The 19,657-nt window shown below is 58.3% G+C and overlaps 1 protein-coding gene across 1 annotated transcript in view; it reads left to right on the forward strand.

Moving 5' to 3' along the window:
* CELSR1 (cadherin EGF LAG seven-pass G-type receptor 1) overlaps nt 1–19,657 on the forward strand; it is a 119,392-nt gene that overhangs the window by 56,877 nt on the left and 42,858 nt on the right. The window contains exons 3-5 of the mRNA XM_075552602.1: nt 5,363–5,585; nt 11,490–11,605; nt 13,685–13,773. Coding sequence (XP_075408717.1) covers nt 5,363–5,585; nt 11,490–11,605; nt 13,685–13,773 — 428 coding nt within the window. The remainder of the gene's footprint in view (nt 1–5,362; nt 5,586–11,489; nt 11,606–13,684; nt 13,774–19,657) is intronic.

The raw sequence follows: 19,657 nt of genomic DNA on the forward strand, positions 1-19,657 counted from the left end.
CACTGAGAGTCCTGGCAGCATCCACATGCATTATGAGGCATGGGCAGCTGTGCATTTAGGAGCCCTGGTGGTGCCCTGTGCTAAGTACTGGGCTGCTAGTTAACTGCCAAACCAACCATCTGACCCACCAGCTGCTCTGCGGGAGAAAGACCACACTGCTCCCACAGATTTACAGCCTTGGAAAGCATTACAGGATCGTGAGGAGTCGGAGCCAACTCAGTGGTAGTGGCCACGTGACCCTGCTCCTTAGAAGGAGGCCTGGGGTGCATGGCAGGACAACTTTGCGGGCAGTGGGGTCTGTCTGTTGGCAGAGTCGTTGCCCCTTGCCTCCCATGCTGGAGGCTGAAGTTCAATTCTTGGTCAGTGCTCTTGGTGCACAGCCGTGTGCCCCTGCCAGTGTGTCTGTGAGCCCAGCAGGTGGCCAGACAGCGATGGACTAGGACAAGAGACCTGGCCACCTGGGTCCCAAGTCTCCGTGGGCCATAGTCGCTTACCGGGTGGCGCAGCACTCTGTCCTGTGGTGCGTGGGGACCCCACAAATTGGGATCAACTCCACAGGCAGCCACACCCCACCTTGTGGTGGCCCTGAGCCAGGGTGGGGAACCCTCACTTTGGCCAGGGCCGTTTGGATATTTATAGTGCCTTTCTCTGGCCGCTCTCGTCCAGCGTGTAAGGAACTCAGCCCTCGTGGGAGGGCGGGGACTGCATCTCTCAGGTGAGGCAGGTGAGCTGAGCCCCAAAGGACATTCCCCACCCCTGACTCCGAGAGCAAGTATTTACCTCCAAGCGAAAGACAGGAACTCAAATGTATTTTGAGTAAGAATTCCAGGAAGAGGTGGGGGGAAAGTGAAAGCTTGAATAGTAAACACACCTGGAGCCATTTCTGCCAAGACAAGGGAGCTACTTCTAAGGGCTGAGGGGTCCTGGTGGCTCCGTGGCTAAAGCGTTTGGCTGCAAGCCTAAGAGCCAGAGGCTCTGAACCAGCGATTCTCAACCTGTGGGTTGCGACCCCTTTTGGGGTCTAACCACCCTTTCACAGGAGTCACCCGATTCACAACAGTAGCAAAATGACAGTGATAAAGCAACAATGAAAATAAATTTACGGTTGGGGGTTACCACAACATGAGGAACTGTATTAACGGTCGTGGCATTAGGAAGGTTGAGAACCACTGCTCTAAATGTTCTAAGGGGGAAAAGAGCCCGAATTCAAATGTGTCCTGGAGAGAAGCCTTTAGGAAGGCTTGAGCAGGGCAGGGGCCGATCAGCCGGAGGACAGAGGCCACGTGGCGTCCAGAGTCCTCATGGCCAAACGCCCTTGGTGGCAGATCCATTCCTTGCTGCCCGGGTGGGGCGGGGGGGGGGCAGGGGGGGGGCGGCTGCGGCTTGTCTTCTATGCACACTCGCAGATTAGAAGCATTTGTTTACAGGGCTGGCTCTGGGACCGTCAGACCACCTTGGGGTATGACTCATGACCACACCACCCTGGGACCCCAATTTCTATTAAGGTCACATCCAGGCAAGTTGCTGAGGGCGAGGCTGCCCCTCCCTGACCTGGAGGGAAGTGGTCGCAATCCCCTTCCCGACACACTCAGACTGAGGGCAAAGCTGTCCATGGGGCTCAATGAACTCAATTGGTGTCAAGACTCAAGAGGGAGTGTTGTTTTGAGGGGGCGGCGTGTCCCACTGTGAACCCCAGCTTTCTGAAAACCAAGTGCTTGGAATGGATGTATATCGCACCACAGAAACCAGGTAGAGGGCAGTGACAATGAGGAGGACCCTCGCCGAGGTGGACGGACACCGTGGCTGGGACCACGGGCTCACACGGGAGAGCCGTGTGAGGCTGGTGCGGGGCCTGGCCGCGCTCCGTTCTGCGGTGGCCTGGCCTTCCGCCTTCCGTATGGCCCCAGCACATCTCCTCTCAACTTTCCGGGGCAGCGGCGGGACCACGAAGGTGGCTTGACAGTTGTCCACCGTAGGGACACGTTACAGGGAGAGGCCAGTCTTTGGAGGAGGACCCCATGCTTGGCAAAACAGAGAAGTCTCAAAGAAGAGGAAGACCTTCAAAGAGACGGATGGACAGAGTGGCTGCATCGTGGGCTCAAACGTCAGAACATTGGATGGGGCTGTCCGGTTCTGGTGGACATCAAGTCACTAGGAGTCGGAACGGAGTCCCTGATGCCAACAGTAACACCAAAGGGACATTTACACGATACAAGTTGGCATCGGTATGACCTGAGTGTGCCTTGGAAGCCAGGGGGGCCCGACTTCGTCTCCGGTACTCCGGGCATGTTCTCAGGAGAGAGCGGTCCCTCGAGAAGGACATCGTGCTTGGTCAAGCCAAGGGGCAGCGAAAAAGAGGAAGCCCGTTGGCAAGATGGGCACACAGCGGCTACAACCACGGGCTCAGACATAAGACCAATGCTGAGTCTGGCGCAGGACCGGGAGGTGCTTCGCCCTGCTGTGCCCGGGGTCCAGGTGCGTCAGAACGGACTCACCAGCACCTAACCCTAACGACGACCCCAACGTACCGGAGAAATGGTTCTGAAAGGCTGGCCGGCACTTCCCTCAACTAAGGGATTTTCAGGACAGGTAATGGTGAGCTGGAGTGGCCGCCACAGGACGTGCCCTTGGCTGTGGCCTTGGTAGCAAATCCCCAGGGGAGTGGGGGTTGGCCTGAGGGAAGATTCTGGAACTCCGAGATGGGGCCCTTCCCAGCTCATCTGAAACCCTCTGGGTTTCAGGGTCCTTACAGCCCACCCCCCTTTTTAATGCACTTCCAGCTGTAAATGCGATGCCTCGCTCTGCCCCCCCCCCCAATCACATTTCCTCTGTTTCTTGGATGAACTATGTGAATTATGTAGGTTCCGAAATTGCGCGGATTAAAGACACGCATTAATCACTGTTGTGACCGGGGGAAATGGATGACTTCACTCCTCAAGCATTTCTGGAGAGCCGGCTGGTGCCAGGCCCTCCCCTCTGGGTGCTGGGCATCCTAGGCCTGGCCAACAGCCCACCCTGCCATGCCCCTGCCCTCATGGGGCGGGGGGTGGGGTGGGGGGAGGTGGCATTCATGAACAGAACACAGGAGGAGGGGGGGAGCCCTGGGGAGGAAAGACTCTGGGCCCATCCAAGTCTGCTATCAGGGGACTGGGCATGGGGTGCCTGAGGGCGAGTGGCCGAGTTGGGGGACAAGCATGGCAAGGGGATAGTAGGGATTGACCAGAAGAAAGGACGCCATGTTCTGAGGCTGGCATTTGACTGGGTGCCCACTGCTGGGTCCTGGCCCCAATGACAAGGACATCTACGTGCTTTCTGGGTGTGCTGTGTGTGGCCCCTCGAGAAGGAGACCCGTGGAAGGGCGTGGGGCAGAAGCGTGGTCTGGGGAGGGAGCAGAATGTGTTGGGGGTCCCCAGGGAACCGGGCAGTGACCTGGGACGGGGTAGGTGGAGTGTGTGTGCCACGCTGCACGTCTGTGAAGAGGAGACGCTGGCGCACTTGGACCAACGCCTGGACTTGAGCTGGGGGGGGGGTGGCAATGCTGGCCCCTGGGGAGCAGGCCCAGGAGGCCTCCCATTGTTTGTCTCCACGGTGTGGTGAGCACGCCCCGCCCAGCCCCTCCAGAGGCTTTTGTTGGGATGGGGCCTTGACCACCAAAAAAAGCAAACTCCCTCCTCACACACTGTTGAGGGAGCAGGGGGGGGAGGGGGGAAGGGCAGACCTGCCGTGAGTGAAGAAGCAGAAATGTACCCAAAGCAGGGTCTGGATCTAAGAAGTCAGCCCCAGGCCAGCCAGCTGGGGAACAGGCCCCAGGACCTGAGTATTGAGGGGGTGTGTGAGTGTGCATGTAAACCCCTGAGAGGCTGTGTGTGAGGGTGTGAGAGGGTGCTGTGTGATTAAGCAGGAGTTTGGGGGGGGGGGACTGAGGACCAGGATGTCGGGCTGAGGCTGGGGATGAGGGTGTGTATGTGAGTGAGAGGGTGGGCATGGGTTCGCCTCCGTGTGGGCATGCATGCGCTTGCAAAGCCATGTGCAATGACTGCCCGTGTCTATCAATAAAAGGTGAGAAACAGAGGGCTTCGATTGTGATGTCTTTCAATAACCCAGGACTGTGCCCCAATTTTAGAGAGAGAGACAGAGACCTCCCTGAGCTCCCAGGATGTCCCCCAAAGACATGAGGGGTCAGGCGGGCATACTGCCGGCCAGGGACACGAGGCGCGTGTGGGTGCCGGCACGCTGCCCCTTCCTTCCCTTCTGGAAGGGCGTGCAAGAAAACACTGAAGTCGACTCTCCACGCTGTACTTTCTGTGCGGTTTCGGTGCTTTAACTTGTGAAACTAGTTCTGCGTTTGAAAATACAGTCACTTAAACACTGGTGGCCGACGGAGAATTTTGCTGGGACCTGGGGGTGGGGGTCGGCTGGGAGTTATGGCTGTTTAAGGGCCCGACAATCTGTGGAACAGTTCTGGCCAGCACCCACCCTGCGTGGAGGAGGAAGAAGAGGCTGTGGCGGCAGGTGCCCATCCCAAGAATGGAGCACTGTTCTGCCCAGCACCTCTCAGAACGGATTAGGTTCCCCCAGGTGCTGTGGTGGGAAGACCCTCTCTCTGTTGGGAGGTTCTGATGAAGCCAGGGGAGACATGGTGGTCAGCTCTGGGCTCCCCAGCTGGCCTCTCCAGGAAGCAGGAGACATTGGGCCCTGGGATGGGGCATCATGGCAGCGCATTCCCTGCCCTCCAGGAGCTCATAGGCACAGGGAGAGACAGGCGTGGTAGAGTCCGTGGAGTCCTGTGGTGGTGGGGCTGGGCCAGGAGGTCGCCAGGTAAAGTCGGGGAGGTGTATAACAGGCTACCCCCAGGTTGCCTTCAGGCTCCGTCTGGTCATGACGTGCTCCAGGCTCGGGCAGTGCTGGGATGTGTTCAGAGATCGTGGTGGTCCAAGGACAGGGAAGGAGGCCTGCGGACCTCTGCCTCTTTCCAGGTGATTGCTTGTCAGAGTTCTGGTCCTAGAGAGGCTGAGCCAGTTGGGTGTTCAGAATGGGGATGGGCGCTAAGAAATGTTCATTACTACATAGGCTCTGCTCCCTGGAAGATGGGGACCCCAGAAGGCTTGGGATGGGGTTGGGGTCAGCACTGAATCTCACCTAGCGTGCCCCACCCCTGGGTGCTTGTTGGGAGCTCACTGACTCACCCCAGCTGGTTGTCCTGGGCTCTGTCCCATGGAGTAATACTTCCAATGAGGAAAAGCGACGTACATATAATTGCCACCTTCTTCCTGCGGCTGACGCTACAGCGGAGGTGTTCCAGGGCCCCCCAGAGCCTGGCCTGGCCCTTCCTTGACCACTCGCATCCTCTTCTCTCCTCCAGGGGAGCACTGTGAGGTGGACGTGCGCTCCGGCCGCTGCGCCAGCGGGGTGTGCAAGAACGGGGGCACCTGCGTCAACCTGCTCATCGGCGGCTTTCACTGCGTGTGCCCGCCAGGGGAATACGAGAAGCCCTTCTGCGAGGTGACCACCCGGAGCTTCCCGCCCCAGTCCTTCGTCACCTTCCGCGGCCTGCGGCAGCGCTTCCACTTCACCATTTCCCTCACGTGAGTGTGTGCCCCCACCGTGCCCACACCGCTGTCCACCAGGAGCCCAAGAGCTCCTGTCTTTCGTGACCATGGCCTAAGTGTCGCTGGCTGTCGTTCTCCGCTCCTGCAGCAACCTTGGCCCAAGGTCAAGGGGAACCACAGCATCCGTTCCCTGCCCAGCTCTTAGGAAGACTTTCGGGACAACAGCTGCTGAGCACCACGGCAGGCTGGGTGCCCTTCTGAGCACATGGCCTGTCTCATGCCGGTCAAGCCAGCACCGGCCGCCAGCTTTCTGCCCTCTTTGGCGGCATCTCTGACATCCAGGGAGGATCCTGGGTGGCACAGGGGTTAAGCACGTGGCTGCTAATGGGAAGGTCAGAAACCTTGGGGGCAGTTCTGCTCTGTCCCGTAGGGTCTCAGAGTCAGCATCGGCCATGGCAGCAGGCTTGCTCTTACGAGACATCCATGTGGCCCAGGTGGAGGGAAGCGGGAAGAGGGCCGGCCATATGAGTGTCCAGGCCGCTGGAGCCATGCACCACAAACTGGGTGGTTTGCAGCCGTCGAACCTTATTCTCCAGCTCAGAGCTGGGAGTTAGAAGCCAAGGTGGTGGCAGGCTGCACCCCTGGAAGGCTCCCACGGAGAGCCTGCTGCTTACCTCTCTTCTCCCAGTGCCTGGAAGTTGCCGGCAATGCGTGTCCAGCAATTGTGGACTTGGGTGGGAGTTCAGGTAGTCGAGAAAGTTCCAGAAGCTACATCTACGAGGCTTGGCCATTTAACCTCCAGGGGTGGGGGAGTTGTATGTGAGAGGGTCTGGCATCCCTGGTTGGACTCCCTACATGCACCTCCTACCTTTGGGCCCAAAGGCCCCTGACAGCCTCACTCGGGGTGGGCTGGGCCTGAGTCAGCTCCTCTGCCTGCCCCCTCTATCCAGTCACACTAGAGATCCCTCATCCTGCACCCATAGACCCCCACCCCAGCAGTGCTGTCAACTAGACTTCTCCTCAGCCTGCCTGCTGACCCCTTGACCATGGCCTCTGGCTGTTCACCCCCGCACTTCCTGGCACTTGGCCAGGCCTCTGTCACCTCTCACCTGTGTGACACCGGGAGGCCACCTAGCATGACCCATCTGATCTTCCCTCCTGGCTGCCAGGCTGAACCTTACTGTCCTGTCATGGGGCCCCATCCCTTTCCAGGCGACACTTCTCCACGGTGTCCCCCACTCCTCCCTGTCCACTTCACCTCAGATTCTGTGGCAGGGCCCTGGCCCCTCATTCTTTACTGGGCCTGGACCTGCCCTTGGCTGATGTTTCCTGGAATGTCCTCTCCTCGCTGCCCCACCTGCCCCCACCCTCAGGAAGCCTGGCCTTCTCAGTGGGCGGCTGGTCACTGCCTGCCCTCCTTCCGCTGTTCTGACTCAGGCGCCCCGGCCTGCAGAGCTAGCGTCCCGCCCACCCAGGTGACCCTGCAAAGGTCAGACATGGTGTTTCCTGAACAGGAGTGGGCTCCAGTCCCTGCCAAGCTTCCTGCTTCAGGCTTCATCCCCGCCCCCTTTTCCTCGGGTCACTGGATGGGTCGTGGGCTGCAGGCAGACTTCCTGCTCCGGGTTCATTGTGCCCAAGTGCCCGAAGCAGATGCACTGTGGCACTGTTAGGCAGTTTCGAATGAGTACGGCTGACGTCCACACTGCAGGGCTTGCTGCAAAACGGGCCCACCAAATAAACAAGGCCCTGCCCCGGGGGTCTGCCCAGGGCCCACTTACTCAGTACCCCTGTTGACACACATCCTTGCCCTGAGTTTGTTCTTCCCAACCAGGGACATTTTCTGAGCCCTGGTGGTGTTGGGGTTACAAGTTGGGCTGCTAACCTCAAGGTCAGCAGTTCGAAACTACCAGCCGTTCCTCAGGAGAATGATGAAGCTCTCTACTCGCAAAGAGTAGCAGTCTGGGGAACCCACAGGGGCAGTTCAGCCCTGTCGTGTGGGGTCGCTCTGAGCCCGAATCCACTCCATGGCAGTGAGTTTGACGTGTTCTTCACTCAGCGATACCCCAAAGGACAGGCCTGGCGCCTGCTTCCGTAGCGCTTACAGCCTAGAGAAACCCACGCAGCAGCAGCTGGACTGGGCCTCACACCGGCTGCCACCTGTCAGCCAGAATCCGCCGGAGGGCAGCAGACATTGCCTGTCCATGCATCTGCTCGCATGCTGCCCTGGTCACCGGTGAGACCCTCTGCTCCCCAAAGAGAGGCCGTCTCGGACACTCGGAGGGAGGCTCTACCCTACCCTGCAGGGTTGCTCTGAGTCTGCATCGACTCCCTGGCAGTGAGTGTGATTTGGGGATTTGGGGTGTAAGGAATGGATGGGGCCCTGGGGGTGTAACGGTTATTCGTTGGACTGCTCATCACAAGGTCAGCAGTTCGAAACCACCCACTGCTCCAAGGGAGAAAGAAGAGGCTTTCTGCTCCCATACAGAGTGAGTCTCAGCACGCACAGGGGCTGTGGGTCACCACCGACTCCCTGGCAGTGGGTTTGGATGCTGGGGCTTGGGCTCACGTAAGAGTATGGGCCTCTGTACTTTTTACAACTCCTTCCCGTCGTCCCCTGCGACCACCACTTTTAGCCAGCCACCCCCTTCTTCTCCATTGCCTTCCCCCGGCACCCACATTCACCGTCATCACCCCTCTGGCCCGTGATGCACCCACCCACCCTGGCGACAGTCAGACGCTGCTCTCTGTGTGGAACCCCCTGCTCGGCTTTGTCTCAGATCAATCGCAGGCAGCCCCGGCGTTCGGCGGTGGGCTAATTTCACCCGCACTCAGCACGGAGCCCCACCTTGGTGATCCATCCTCCAAGGGCCGCCCCCGCCAGGCGTCGGTGCACGCACCCCTGTGGCAGAGCCGGTCCCCTGCGGAGGGGCATTCAGGGCACGTCCACCCTTTGACGCTCTTGTGGTGGGTCTTGGGGGGCACACGGGTGCACATGCGTCTGTGCGGCCCGGCCCTCCTTTCCCAGGATGTAGACCGAGTGGAGAGATTTCTGGGTTAGGGGTTTTAGTCCCAGCCCTTGGAAGAAGCTTGGTGGGTTTTTGCATGCTTGCTTGTTTTCTGGTCTGCGCATGGCCGAAACTGTGCTGTAACAAGGACGGTAGCCATCATTTGGGGACCCCTGTGTGTAAGGCACAGGGGTCCGGCTTTATTCTAATCTCTAGGTCAGAACTTCTTTTTCCCTGGAGGAACGGGACCGCCAGAGGAGACGGCGGAGACCTGGGTTTCCTGCTCGGACTCTCTTGACTGGTGGGAGCCAGGGGCTCGTGTCATTTGATTCTGAATGTGGTCCCAGCGACCATTTGGGGGCTCCTCCTGGCTTGGTGTTTTGTCCTGCAGGCACTTGACCCTCGACCACAGCCCCCCTCTGGTCCGCCCTCTGCTCCTGAGCTGGGGATTCCCCTCCACCTCTTGAGGCGTGAGATGAGGCTCTGTGATGTGAACTGCGCACCCCTCCCCCCAAGCCCAGGCTCGTTATCCTGGTGTCCTGACCCCAAGGACCTTGGGATGTGGCCTCTGGCAAGATGGGGTGCATGGAGATGAGGTCATCGAGCGGGGCGTCGCCTCTGAGGAAGAGGAGTCTGGAGGAAAGGTCGCTCCCACCTGAGAGGGATTCCTGGAGCCAACGGAAGCCGAGAGAGACCAGGAAGGGGCTGCTTTCCCCCAGAGACTCTGGGGAGGGCGGCCTGCTGACCCCCTGAATTTAGACTTTGAGGCTCCTCCGGCCTCTGGCTTTAAAGTGTTAAAGAGCAAAGCCGTCCCCTTGGGCACTGAGGTGCATCTTGAGGCAGGCCAGGTGTTTGCATTGCTTCGTGTGCAGTGACAGGTGGACCTTGAATGAGGCTGCGTTGAATGACGGTGTGGGGGAAGAATATGGAGAGAGCCGCAGATGGCCAGAAGAACCCGCAGATCCGTCTTGGAAGAAATACTGGCAGAAGGCTCCTTAGGGGCGAGGATGGCGAGCTTTCCTCTCACATCCTTGGGACACGTTGTCAGGAGAGACCAGTCTCTGGAGAAGGCCAGCATGCTTGGCCAAGCGGGGGGCGAGCATGAAGGAGATGGATGGACCCCATGGCCGCAACGATGGGCTCGAACATGGGAACCACTGTGGCTGTGGCAGGACCGGGCAGCATGTGGCTCTGCTGTCCACGGAGTCTCGATAAGTGGAAACTGGCTAGTGGCACCCAGCAAACCACGGGCCACAGGATTCCGACAGACCACGTGGCTGCTGGCTTAGCCATTCTGTTAGGGCACTCTGGGTGGCTAATTTAAGGGGGGGCGGTGGACCAGGGGATATTGTGGTAATTTGGGGAGCATAAGAGGCACCCCTCCTGGCTTTGTTCTGCTTGCTCTCACCCTCCCTCCTCCCTGCATGGCTCACCTATCAACACCACCGAGTCCCATGTCCAAGTGACCAGGCCTGGTTTGCTGATCTCTGCCCACTCTCAAGGCCATGCTGTGGGCACCAACCCTCAGAGGCCAGGACTGCCTGCCCTGCCCCCCCACCCCACACATTGTGTCATCGCGTTGTCGCTTGATGTGGGAAGCAGAGGGAAGGCCAGCCACTCCCTCCCAGTTGAAAGGGCCCCTGTGTCTTCTGGGCAGCAGCCTGGGGCAGGTGACCGGACTTGTGATGCTGGCACGTGTGTGGCTATGGTCACCTGCGGCCTGGGCGGGTCCACAGCCCTCCATCCCGAGGACAGTGACTGTTGGCAGTTAACCAGTCTTGGGAGGGGTCCCAGCTGGAGGCTGTTGGCCCCTGAGCCCAGAGACAGTGGTGGTGTTTTGTTGACGTTGATGTACATACTAGAAAGTCACAGTGTTTGATGGCTGACATGGCTGTACGGATTAGAGAGTGGCGTTGTTTGGTCACCGTTGGCATGCGGAAGGTGAGGCCTGCTGCCTGGAGCGTTGTGACATCGAGGACAGCTGCCTAAGGAGCGTGCTAGCCCTGGGAGGTGGCCGTGAGTGTTTCACTAGGCAAGATTTCAAAGGCAAAACCTAAGCCAAACTCACCGCCATGGGGTCGGGCGCTGATTCATAACAACGCTGTAAGACAGAGTAGAATGCCCCTGTGGGTCTCTGAGACTGTCACTGGTTCACACTCACTCACTGCGATCCAGCCGATAGGACAACCCCACCACCACCACCACCACCCCCAGCGAGTTTCTGAGACTAACGCTTTATGGGAGTAGAATGCCCCGTCTTTCTCCCTGGGAGCGTCTGGTGGTTCCTAACTGCTGACCTTGCTGTCAGCAGCCCCACGGGCCACCGCCATGCCATCAGGACCCCTTCCAAAGCAAGGTCAAGAGAGAAATAACAATTCTCCCCAGCACAGACCGCAGATCATAGGGGGCAGGACTCTCCCAGAGCCTCATCCTCTACAGTGCCCCCTGACCAGAGTGGCAGGAGCTGGGCTTCTGTTGGCCAAGGGCTGGGGACCCCTGTGGTCTGAATTCCCAGCCACCTCCCCGTCCCCTCTTTCCCACGTTCTCCCCCTCTTTGCTCTGGCATTGCCCCCCCCCCCACGCCCCACCCCTACCTTGCCTGGGTCGGTTCTCAAGTTCTAGGTACCCAGCCCCTCCTCCTTGTTCTCAGGAGCTCTCCTCCTGCCTGGGTCAAGGGGCGCCGGGCTGAACTTCTTCCAAGACAGGTCTGTCTGCTCTTCCCGCGGGCCGTGGCGTCTTCACGATTCTGCCGCCTCTGTCCGCGGCTGGTCTTCCTTCTTCGCCCAGCCCGCCTGGCCTTAGGAGATGCCTCACAAGACCCAGGCTTGAACCAACCCAGCCTCGCCCTCCCAGCCTGCACTCCAGGCCCCCTGTCACCCTGTCTGCCACAGCCCCTAGTGATTGTGTCTGCTTCCCCCCCGCCCCCGACCCCCAGGTTTGCCACCCGAGACCTGAATGCGCTGCTGCTCTACAACGGCCGCTTCAACGAGAAGCACGACTTCATCGCCCTGGAGATCGTGGAGGGGCAGGTGCAGCTCGTCTTCTCCGCAGGTAGGGCCGCCCCCCACCCCACCCCGGGAAAGACACGCCACCCAGCCCGCCCCCAGCACTGCCCCAGTGCCGGGCAGGAGGGAGAGAGAGAGAGAGAAACCCAGCGTTCGAAGGGGCTTCAGAAAGCTCGTAGAGGAAAGGGATGGAAGACCATGCTTTCTGAAGCTCCCTGCTATGGAGCTCTGGTGGCATCGTAGGTTACACATTAGGCCACTAATCTCAAGGCCAGCAGTTCGAAACCACCAGCCACTCCTTGGGAGACAGATGAGGCTGTCTCCTGTGAAGAGTTAAACAATCTCAGAAACTCACAGGGGCAGTTCTGTCCTGTCCTATAGGGTCGCTGTGGGTCAGCATCGACTCGACAGCTGAGTTTGGTTGGTTTCTCGTATGGAAACCACCGGGGCAGCGTCCATTCTGTGTCCTGCCAACACGGCCGATGGTGCAGCTCCTACTTCCAAGTGCCAAGGACGCCGTGTGTAAAATGTGGCGCTTCTGTGGGTGAAACATCTTTACGACATCTCCAGCAGTGTGTACAGGAGCCCTGGTGGCATGGTGGTTACAAGTTGAGCTGTGAGCCCCAAGGTCAGGGGTTCAAAACCACCAGCTGCTCCACAGGAGAAGAATGGGACTCTCTACCTGGGCCAAGGGCTACCGCCTCAGAAACCCCCAGGGCAGGTCTTTCCTGTGCTCTCGGGCCACGCAGAGTCAGCATCGGCTTGATGGCAGTGAGTGTTTGCTGGTTTGGAGGAGAACGTATTTGGTGAGACCCAATTTGGATGAAACTACTGAGTCTCACCTGGTTCTGAACCTTGGAAGGAATGTCCCAGACTCAACTGTGATGCATGTGTCAAAGGGATGCCAAGACGGGGACCCAGAACCAGCTGAGAAGAACACTTATCCCTTCTCCTGGGCCACAGATGTGGCTCTGTGCTGGGCCGTGGGTGGTGTGCCCACCATGCTCGCTCGCTGCGGCTGGCATGGGCATGCTGAGAGCCACGGGTCCCCGGGACCAGGGCCAAGGGAGCAGCTGGGCTCTCAAGTTGGAGTGGAAACAGATTTCCTGGCATGTGCTGGGGCCTGTTCTCAGGTGCCAACCCAAAAGTCATTGGTTCAAACTCACCAGCCGCCCTGAAAAAGAAAGAAGAGGCCATCTGCTCTTATCCAGACTCACCGTCCCAGAGTCAACGAGCCCCAAGCCTGTGAGTCAGAATCGGCTCGGCATCCGTGGGTTTGATGCCGGCCTGGCTGATGCAGGAATTCGGAACAAACAGTGACATCAGCCTCCTCCCCGTGAGGAGATGTCCAGTGGTGTGTCCTGAGCCTCCCAATACGATGATGCAATACGGTAGTGAGCACAGGAGGACGTGCCTGTGACATCCCAGTGGGCAGGCAGTGTGACAGAGAGGGACACAGCCAAATCCAGCGGGTCCACTGACTCACAGCAATGCTGTAGCACAGGGTACAACTGCCCCGGTGGGTATCCAGGACTGTAACTGGTCACTGGAGGGGAAAGCCTCATCTGTCCCCATGGGACAGCTTGTGGTTTTGAACTGCTGACCTTGCTGTTAGCAACCCAACCTGCACCCCTCTAGACCACCAGGGCTCTCCGTATAAAGGGGAGGAGCTCTATAAAGTGCATCCCTGGGTGCTTCCATAAACAGCATTGATCAAGGAGAGATGGGGATCGAAGGGAGGAAGGGATCAAGAGAGGAGGGACTGGTGGAGCTGCTCAGCCCACCGGAGTGGCAGTGTCACCAGAAAGGGGAGGCATGGGGGTGCATCCTGTGTCCCCATGTGCAGGTGGACATGTGGCCTGGTGCATGTGGGATAGGGGGTGCCCTGAGCTGGGGGGAGCCCCTCTTTTCCTCACCTCCCACCCAGAAGCCTTCACGGTTGGGGTCCAGCCCTCAGGTGTGGAGAGATGGGTGGGTGCCTGCAGTTGGGGATTGCAAGAGGGGCGGGGGACATAGCTGAGTTTCTGAATTATATTTGCCTGTGGTGTCCACGGCCTTGTGGCCTGACCCTTGGTCCCCAGCGGGCCTGATGATCTTGTTTCTCTCTGGACCTTCCTTCCGCCAGGTGAGACCACCACCACGGTGGCACCACAGGTGCCTGGCGGCGTGAGTGACGGGCGCTGGCACTCGGTGCAGGTGCACTACTACAACAAGGTAGGGCTGGGGGGGGAAGGCGGGGAGGCTGTTTCTTTCCTGGGGGTGGGGGACAGGGCAGCTGGTGGTGGTCTCCTAGGGGTGCTTCTCTCTCAAGACCTGAAACCCACAGCCAGTAAATTGATCCTGACTCACAGGGACCCTCCAGGAGAGAGCAGAGCTGCCCCAGAGGGTCCCTGCGCCTGTCATCCTGACAGAAGTAGACCGCCTCTTCTTTCTCCCAAAGAGCGGCTGGTGGGTTGGGATCAAAGCCGGATATTTTAACCTGTGCACCACCAGGGCTCCTTCCGAAAGACACTTACACTCTGAGTTTTTTTTTTTAAATACTAGTATAGAAAGTTGGAGAAAGATGGGCTTTCTACTCCGGTAAAGAATGGCCATCTCAGAAACTCACAGGGGCAGTTCTGCCCTGTCCCATAGGGTCACTGAGTTGGTCTGTACTTGAGGACGGTGATTCTGAGTCTAGAAAGTGACTTAGCAAAGAAACATGTATTGGGGTTTGCAGTGACCACTCCAGCCCTGTGTTAAATTGAGGGTTCTCTCGGGCAGGGAAAAGGGACAAGACCCCAGAGTGTCCTCTGCAGTAGCAAGGACTCAGGAAGTATGTGTTAGTATTAGTATTTCTGGCTGAAGGAAAGATCCTGGTGGTTCAACTTTCAGGCCATTCAGATGCCACTCCCAAGCTCGGATGGTCTGTAGTGCTGGGTGTTATGCATCAAACTGTGTCCCCTAAAACCTAACCCGACGGCCTGTGGCTATAATCCGATGGGGCAGGATTAGTATCAAGCTCACTGCCATTGGGTCTATTCCAACCCACAGCCACCCTATAAGATAAGTAGAGCTCCCCTTCCCCACCCCCATCCCCCACTCCTCCCCCCATGTGTTTCTGAGACTGTTACTCTTTCCAGGAGTAGGAAGTCTCATCTCTCCCCCAAGGAGCGGCTGGTGGTCTTGAACTGCTGACCTTTCAGTTAACATCCCAACGTTTAACCACTAAGCCATCAGGTCTCCCAGGATTAGTATAGAGATGTTTCAAGTCCATCTCTTTTGAGAGCAAACTAGACAGCTGGAGAACCAGACCTAGGAGGGGACAGACCCCACACCCCAAGAAGATTAACAAGGAGTGGACACTCAAGGAGGCCAACGAAACAGGGTCTTCCTCTAGAGCTGGCAGAGAGAGAACACCTTCCACTGCCACCAGCCCCAGAACTCATATTCCGAGCTTTCTAAACTGTGAGAAACCCCATTTCTGTTTATGTTGAATTTCTGTTGGAATGGCATTCGAAAACCTAAGAGAATGTGGTACCAGGATGCGGTGTGACTCTAACAAATACGTTGTGAGAGTGACTTTGGAATGAAGGAGAGGCTAGCAGAGTCTTCAGGTGCCCAATAGTAAGAGCCAAGATGGCCTTGAGAAGACTGGTGGTAGAATTGGGAATGCCGAAGGAATTCTGCTGAGGGCTCAGCAGGAAGTGAGAAGAGCCATAGAGACAGTACCAGCTTAGAGAATACAAATGGCGTCCGCCAGAGGACAGCGTGCTGGACGTGTGCATGTGAGAGGTGCCTCTGGGGAGGGAGGCTCTAAGAACATGTGATTGGACGATGGAGGAAGGGCAGCATCTTTTTATACAGTGACAAAACGAACGTGGCCGCCTTGTGTCCAGGTGCTTGGTGCAGGACGCGTAAGTGATGAATCTGGATATTTGGGTAAGACTTCTCAGCAAGATCTTGAGGGATCCACATGGGGACTCCTGTCCACAAAATTTTGGACAGTTCTGTTGTGCATTTCCAGGACTCGTGTCCTAGAATGTTTGCCAAGCAATTGCTTGCTGAAGAGATGAAATCTACTCCGTCCCTCCTCCCTCACCGTGGCGAGCCTCCCCCCTGTAGACCGCTCTCTTGCCACGTGGCAGCAAAGGACTAGAATCTTCTCCCAGAGCACATGGGGGAGAAGACAGCTCCCACGTCCCAGAGGACTCGGAGCTGTGGGAGCCGCTGGGCCTCAGTCCGTGCCCCCCTCTCAGCCTCCCCCATATAGCAAGCACCCCCAGGTGTGCAGTAGCATGATGGATCACGCCTAGGGCTGTCCTATCTGACATCAGGCCTGAGTCTGCTCTGGGGAGCAGGACAGACAGAATGCCCTGCCCTATGCTTTGACCTCCCTGTCCTCCAAAGGCTTCACCAACTTTGGGTGGGACCCACCAGGCTCCTGTGACAGGCCTATCCCTCCCTTCCTGAAGAGGGGTCGAGGGTCAGCAGTGCTCTTCACAGACATATCTGGGCGCCCGTTATGAACAGAAACAAAGCAGAAGGTCTGCCTTGGATCCTCTTGCTGCCCACTGCTCCCGAGCAGGTAGCTGCTCACAGAGCATCCCGCTCCACACTCTGACAGGTCCCCAGGTATTCCTCACTCCAGAACGCCAGAGAGTCACGTCCCCAAGGTGTCGTGTTTGGTGGGCTCAGAGTGGCAGGCCCCCAAGATCGGCCAGGGGGTGATGAGGATGCCCTCTCTGGGCCTGGGGCCTGGGGACCGGCTCCTGGGTCAGGGAAGCCAAGGAAGCACATGCACCCAGCGGTGTTTGAAGTGGTCAGGGGATTGGGTGGCCGAGGTTACGCCAGTCAGCGTGCAGCTGCGTGTTGCATATTCCAGAACCTTCTGCCGGCGATCAAAGAAGCAGTGTGTCTGTGGTCGTGGAGAGACGGTATCTCAGGCTCTGACAGCCCTGTACAAGCCTCAGCCTGGTCCTCTGGCCAGCCCACTGTGTCTGGAGAGAGGCCCGGAGGGAGGGGATGAACCACAGGGGATGAGGGGTGCGGTGGAGGCGGATAACAGTGAGGGACTACAGGAATCTGCTGCTTCCGCTAGCGCTGCCCAGCCGGCAGCTTTTTCACTTGCCCTCCTCCCCGCCCCTCTGCCCACTGCCCACCTGAGGCCTTCCCTCTGGCATGGCTCCCTGCCTCTCGCCTGCCCAAGGCTGTTTCAGGGGGAATCACTCCTAGCCCCGGACCCACATGGCATGGAACAGGCAAAGGACTTGGAGTTTGTGTGTCTGTGTCCAGCTGCTCGCCGAAAGGTCCGCAGTTCAAAAACTCCAGCTGCTCCTTGGGAGAAAGATGAGACTTTCCGCTCCTGTAGAGAGACCGTCTCAGAAACTCATGGGGCAGTTCTAGCCTGTCCTACAGGGTCGCCGTGAGCTGGAATAGACCCTATGGCGGTGCCGTGGCTTTGTGTTGGTGTGGAGGTGGAGGTGGACAGAGGCCAGGCCTCCTGTTGGAGAGTCTGGTGTGCCCCCTGCTGAGGCATGCCGCAATTGGCAGAGGCTGGGGGCAGGGGCTGGAGGCTTCCAGACGTGCTAGGGCAGAGTAGGAGGGGCCTGGCTGGCTTGGCATTACCGCGGGAATCCCAGGTCCTCTGCCGAGCCCTGTAACTGCCCCTGCTCCCTCGCCACACCCCTCTGTTCCTGGGCCTTTGCCCCAGCACCCCCAACTGCAGACCCCCTCTCTGCTTGTCCCTTTCCTTGCTGACCCTTGGAACACTGACTGCTGGGCCTGTCCTATGAGCCCCTCCCCCGGGGCCGTCTAACACTGTGCTCTGCTCTGTGAGGGTCGCTGCTGTGCCTGCCACCTGGCTGGAGCTCTGCCATCCCCGTGCTGTCCCTGCAGGCCACACCCAGAGCCCATCTCTCCCTCCTGTCCAGTCCCCAGGACTGTTTGTAGCTCAGCTGCACACACGGTGACTCACGACAACAGAAGTGTGTCCTCACACCATTCCCGGGCCACAAGTCCAGACTCAAGGCGGCGGCAACCCCGTGTTCTCTGCAGAGACTCCAGGGAGGGTCCTTCCCATCTCATCCAGCCTCTGGTGGTGGCCAGCAACCCTCGGCCACTCCAGTGGCTGCCTTTGTCCCTGCACGGCCTCTGTGCCCACGTTTCTTTCTTGCTGGGAGGTGCCTTCCAGTCAGTTCCGACTCATGGCCACCCAGTGTACCACGGAATGAAACACCGCCCGGCCGTGCGCCTCACTATTGTACTCACTGCGTCTTGTCATCCGTCTTGTCCACGGCCTTCCGCTTCCCCACTGCCCCTCTGCTTTACCGAGCATGACGCCCTTCTCCAGGGACTGGTCTCTCCCAACAACATGTCCATGGGGCGTGAGACCACTTCTTCCCATCCCTGGCCTCTGCGGAGTACTCTGACTAGAAGAAGAGATCATGTGCAGATTACCCAAGGACATCGATCCCTGGATTTAGCCCCACCACCTACCAGTATGACCTCATCTCCATGTTACAGACGCCTTCAAAGATGACATTCCGAGAAGTCATGTTCAGAGGCCCCGGTTAGAGAGGAGTTGGGGAGGGCAGCTGTTCGAGGCAGCCTGCCGTCTAACCTGGATGACTCCTGAGTGTCCTTCTGCTGCCTTGGCCTTGGCCTTGGGCTGATCCATCAGATGGCTCGATTTCTCCACCCAGACACCCAGCAAATTCTCCCATCCAGGCTTCAGCCGCCTGCCTGGTTTCCTCCCCTCTGCCATGGAGCTCAGTCCTGCGCAGGTTCAGATGTTCCGGGACCTGGAACTAGGCCTGGGGGACCCCTTGGTAGGATCCATATGCATCCACCTTCCCCTTAGGGGAGCCTCCTGTCTCTTCCTCACTGTGGATCCAGAATCCAGCGGCTCCAGTCCATCCTGCAGTCTGCTCGCCTGCTCCGGCCTCTCCAGGCCTGCGCCCACCCCTCACGCCTGCAGGGATGCTCCCTTCTCCCCTCCCTGGAATCTGGCCTGGATCTCCTTCTCCTTTCTTGGTTTTTCTCCTTCATCTGAGGGCAAGCATCCCCCTTTAGCTTTCTCAGCAAGGATCCATGGGAGGAAAGCTTATGAGACGTCGCAACCTTGAAAATGTATCTTTGAAAACACACACATGCGCAATGGAATGCCTGGATGTTGGCTTTCAGAGACCGTGTCTGTCTGGGCATCCGAAGGCACTGCTCCATCATCCCCTGGCTTTGATTGTTCTCACTGAGAAGTCTGGTGTTCTTGTGGCTTCACTCACGGCGCTGAGTTTCCACGTGGCTTTTAATCCACTGCGCCAGCATCTTTGGTGGCTTCTTGCAAGTCCTCCAGGGATGGAACAAGTCCCCAGATTCTTTCTTTGATGTTTGACCTCTGCTGTCGCTTTTTAATAGAAGTCCTTGCGTGGCACCCCACCCCCAAACGCTCAACTACAAACCCAAAGGTTGGTGGTTCAAGGCCACCCTGAGGTACCTCAGAAGACAGTCCTGGTGACCTGCTTCTGAAATAACACAGTCTTGGAAACCCAAGACTGGGACAGCTCTGCCCTGGACCCATGGAGTCGCCCGACCTTGGAATCAGATCGATGGCCGCTGGTCAAGCCATGGCTATGACTGTGCTAATTCCCCAGTGCTCAGCGTGCTGGCTTCCCAGGGCCCCGGGGTGTGTTTCCCAGAGGCAGCTCCGTATCTCTGAGGACATTCGATTGGAGCTCTCAGTCAGAGTTCCAGCAGGAAACAGGTGGAATGCTAAAAACAGGATGCCCCTAGGAGGGTGGTCAGGGTGTGGGGCACCCATGGGAGTTGGACAGTGGCAGCAGCCACACAGTGATGGTCATGCTCAGGCCTGGAGGGGCTGGGTGGGTAGAGGTTCTATTGGGTCACGGAGAGGAGCTGTGGCCATTGATGGAGGGACAGCGCAGGGGACCCTCTAACTTCTCTCCCCTCTTTCTGGTCTCCTCTTGGGCTCTTTAGTAGCTGAACCCAGCTAGAAAGTAGGATGCAGGGAACCCCTTGATTTGGTTTGTGTGCAGCAGCCTCCCAGGCAGACAACAGGACAAAGCCAGTTAATTTTCCTCTTCTGCTGAGTGGCATTTAC

The sequence above is a fragment of the Tenrec ecaudatus genome, chromosome 6 (genome assembly GCF_050624435.1).
Source record: "Tenrec ecaudatus isolate mTenEca1 chromosome 6, mTenEca1.hap1, whole genome shotgun sequence".
Classification (NCBI taxonomy): Eukaryota; Metazoa; Chordata; class Mammalia; order Afrosoricida; family Tenrecidae; genus Tenrec; species Tenrec ecaudatus.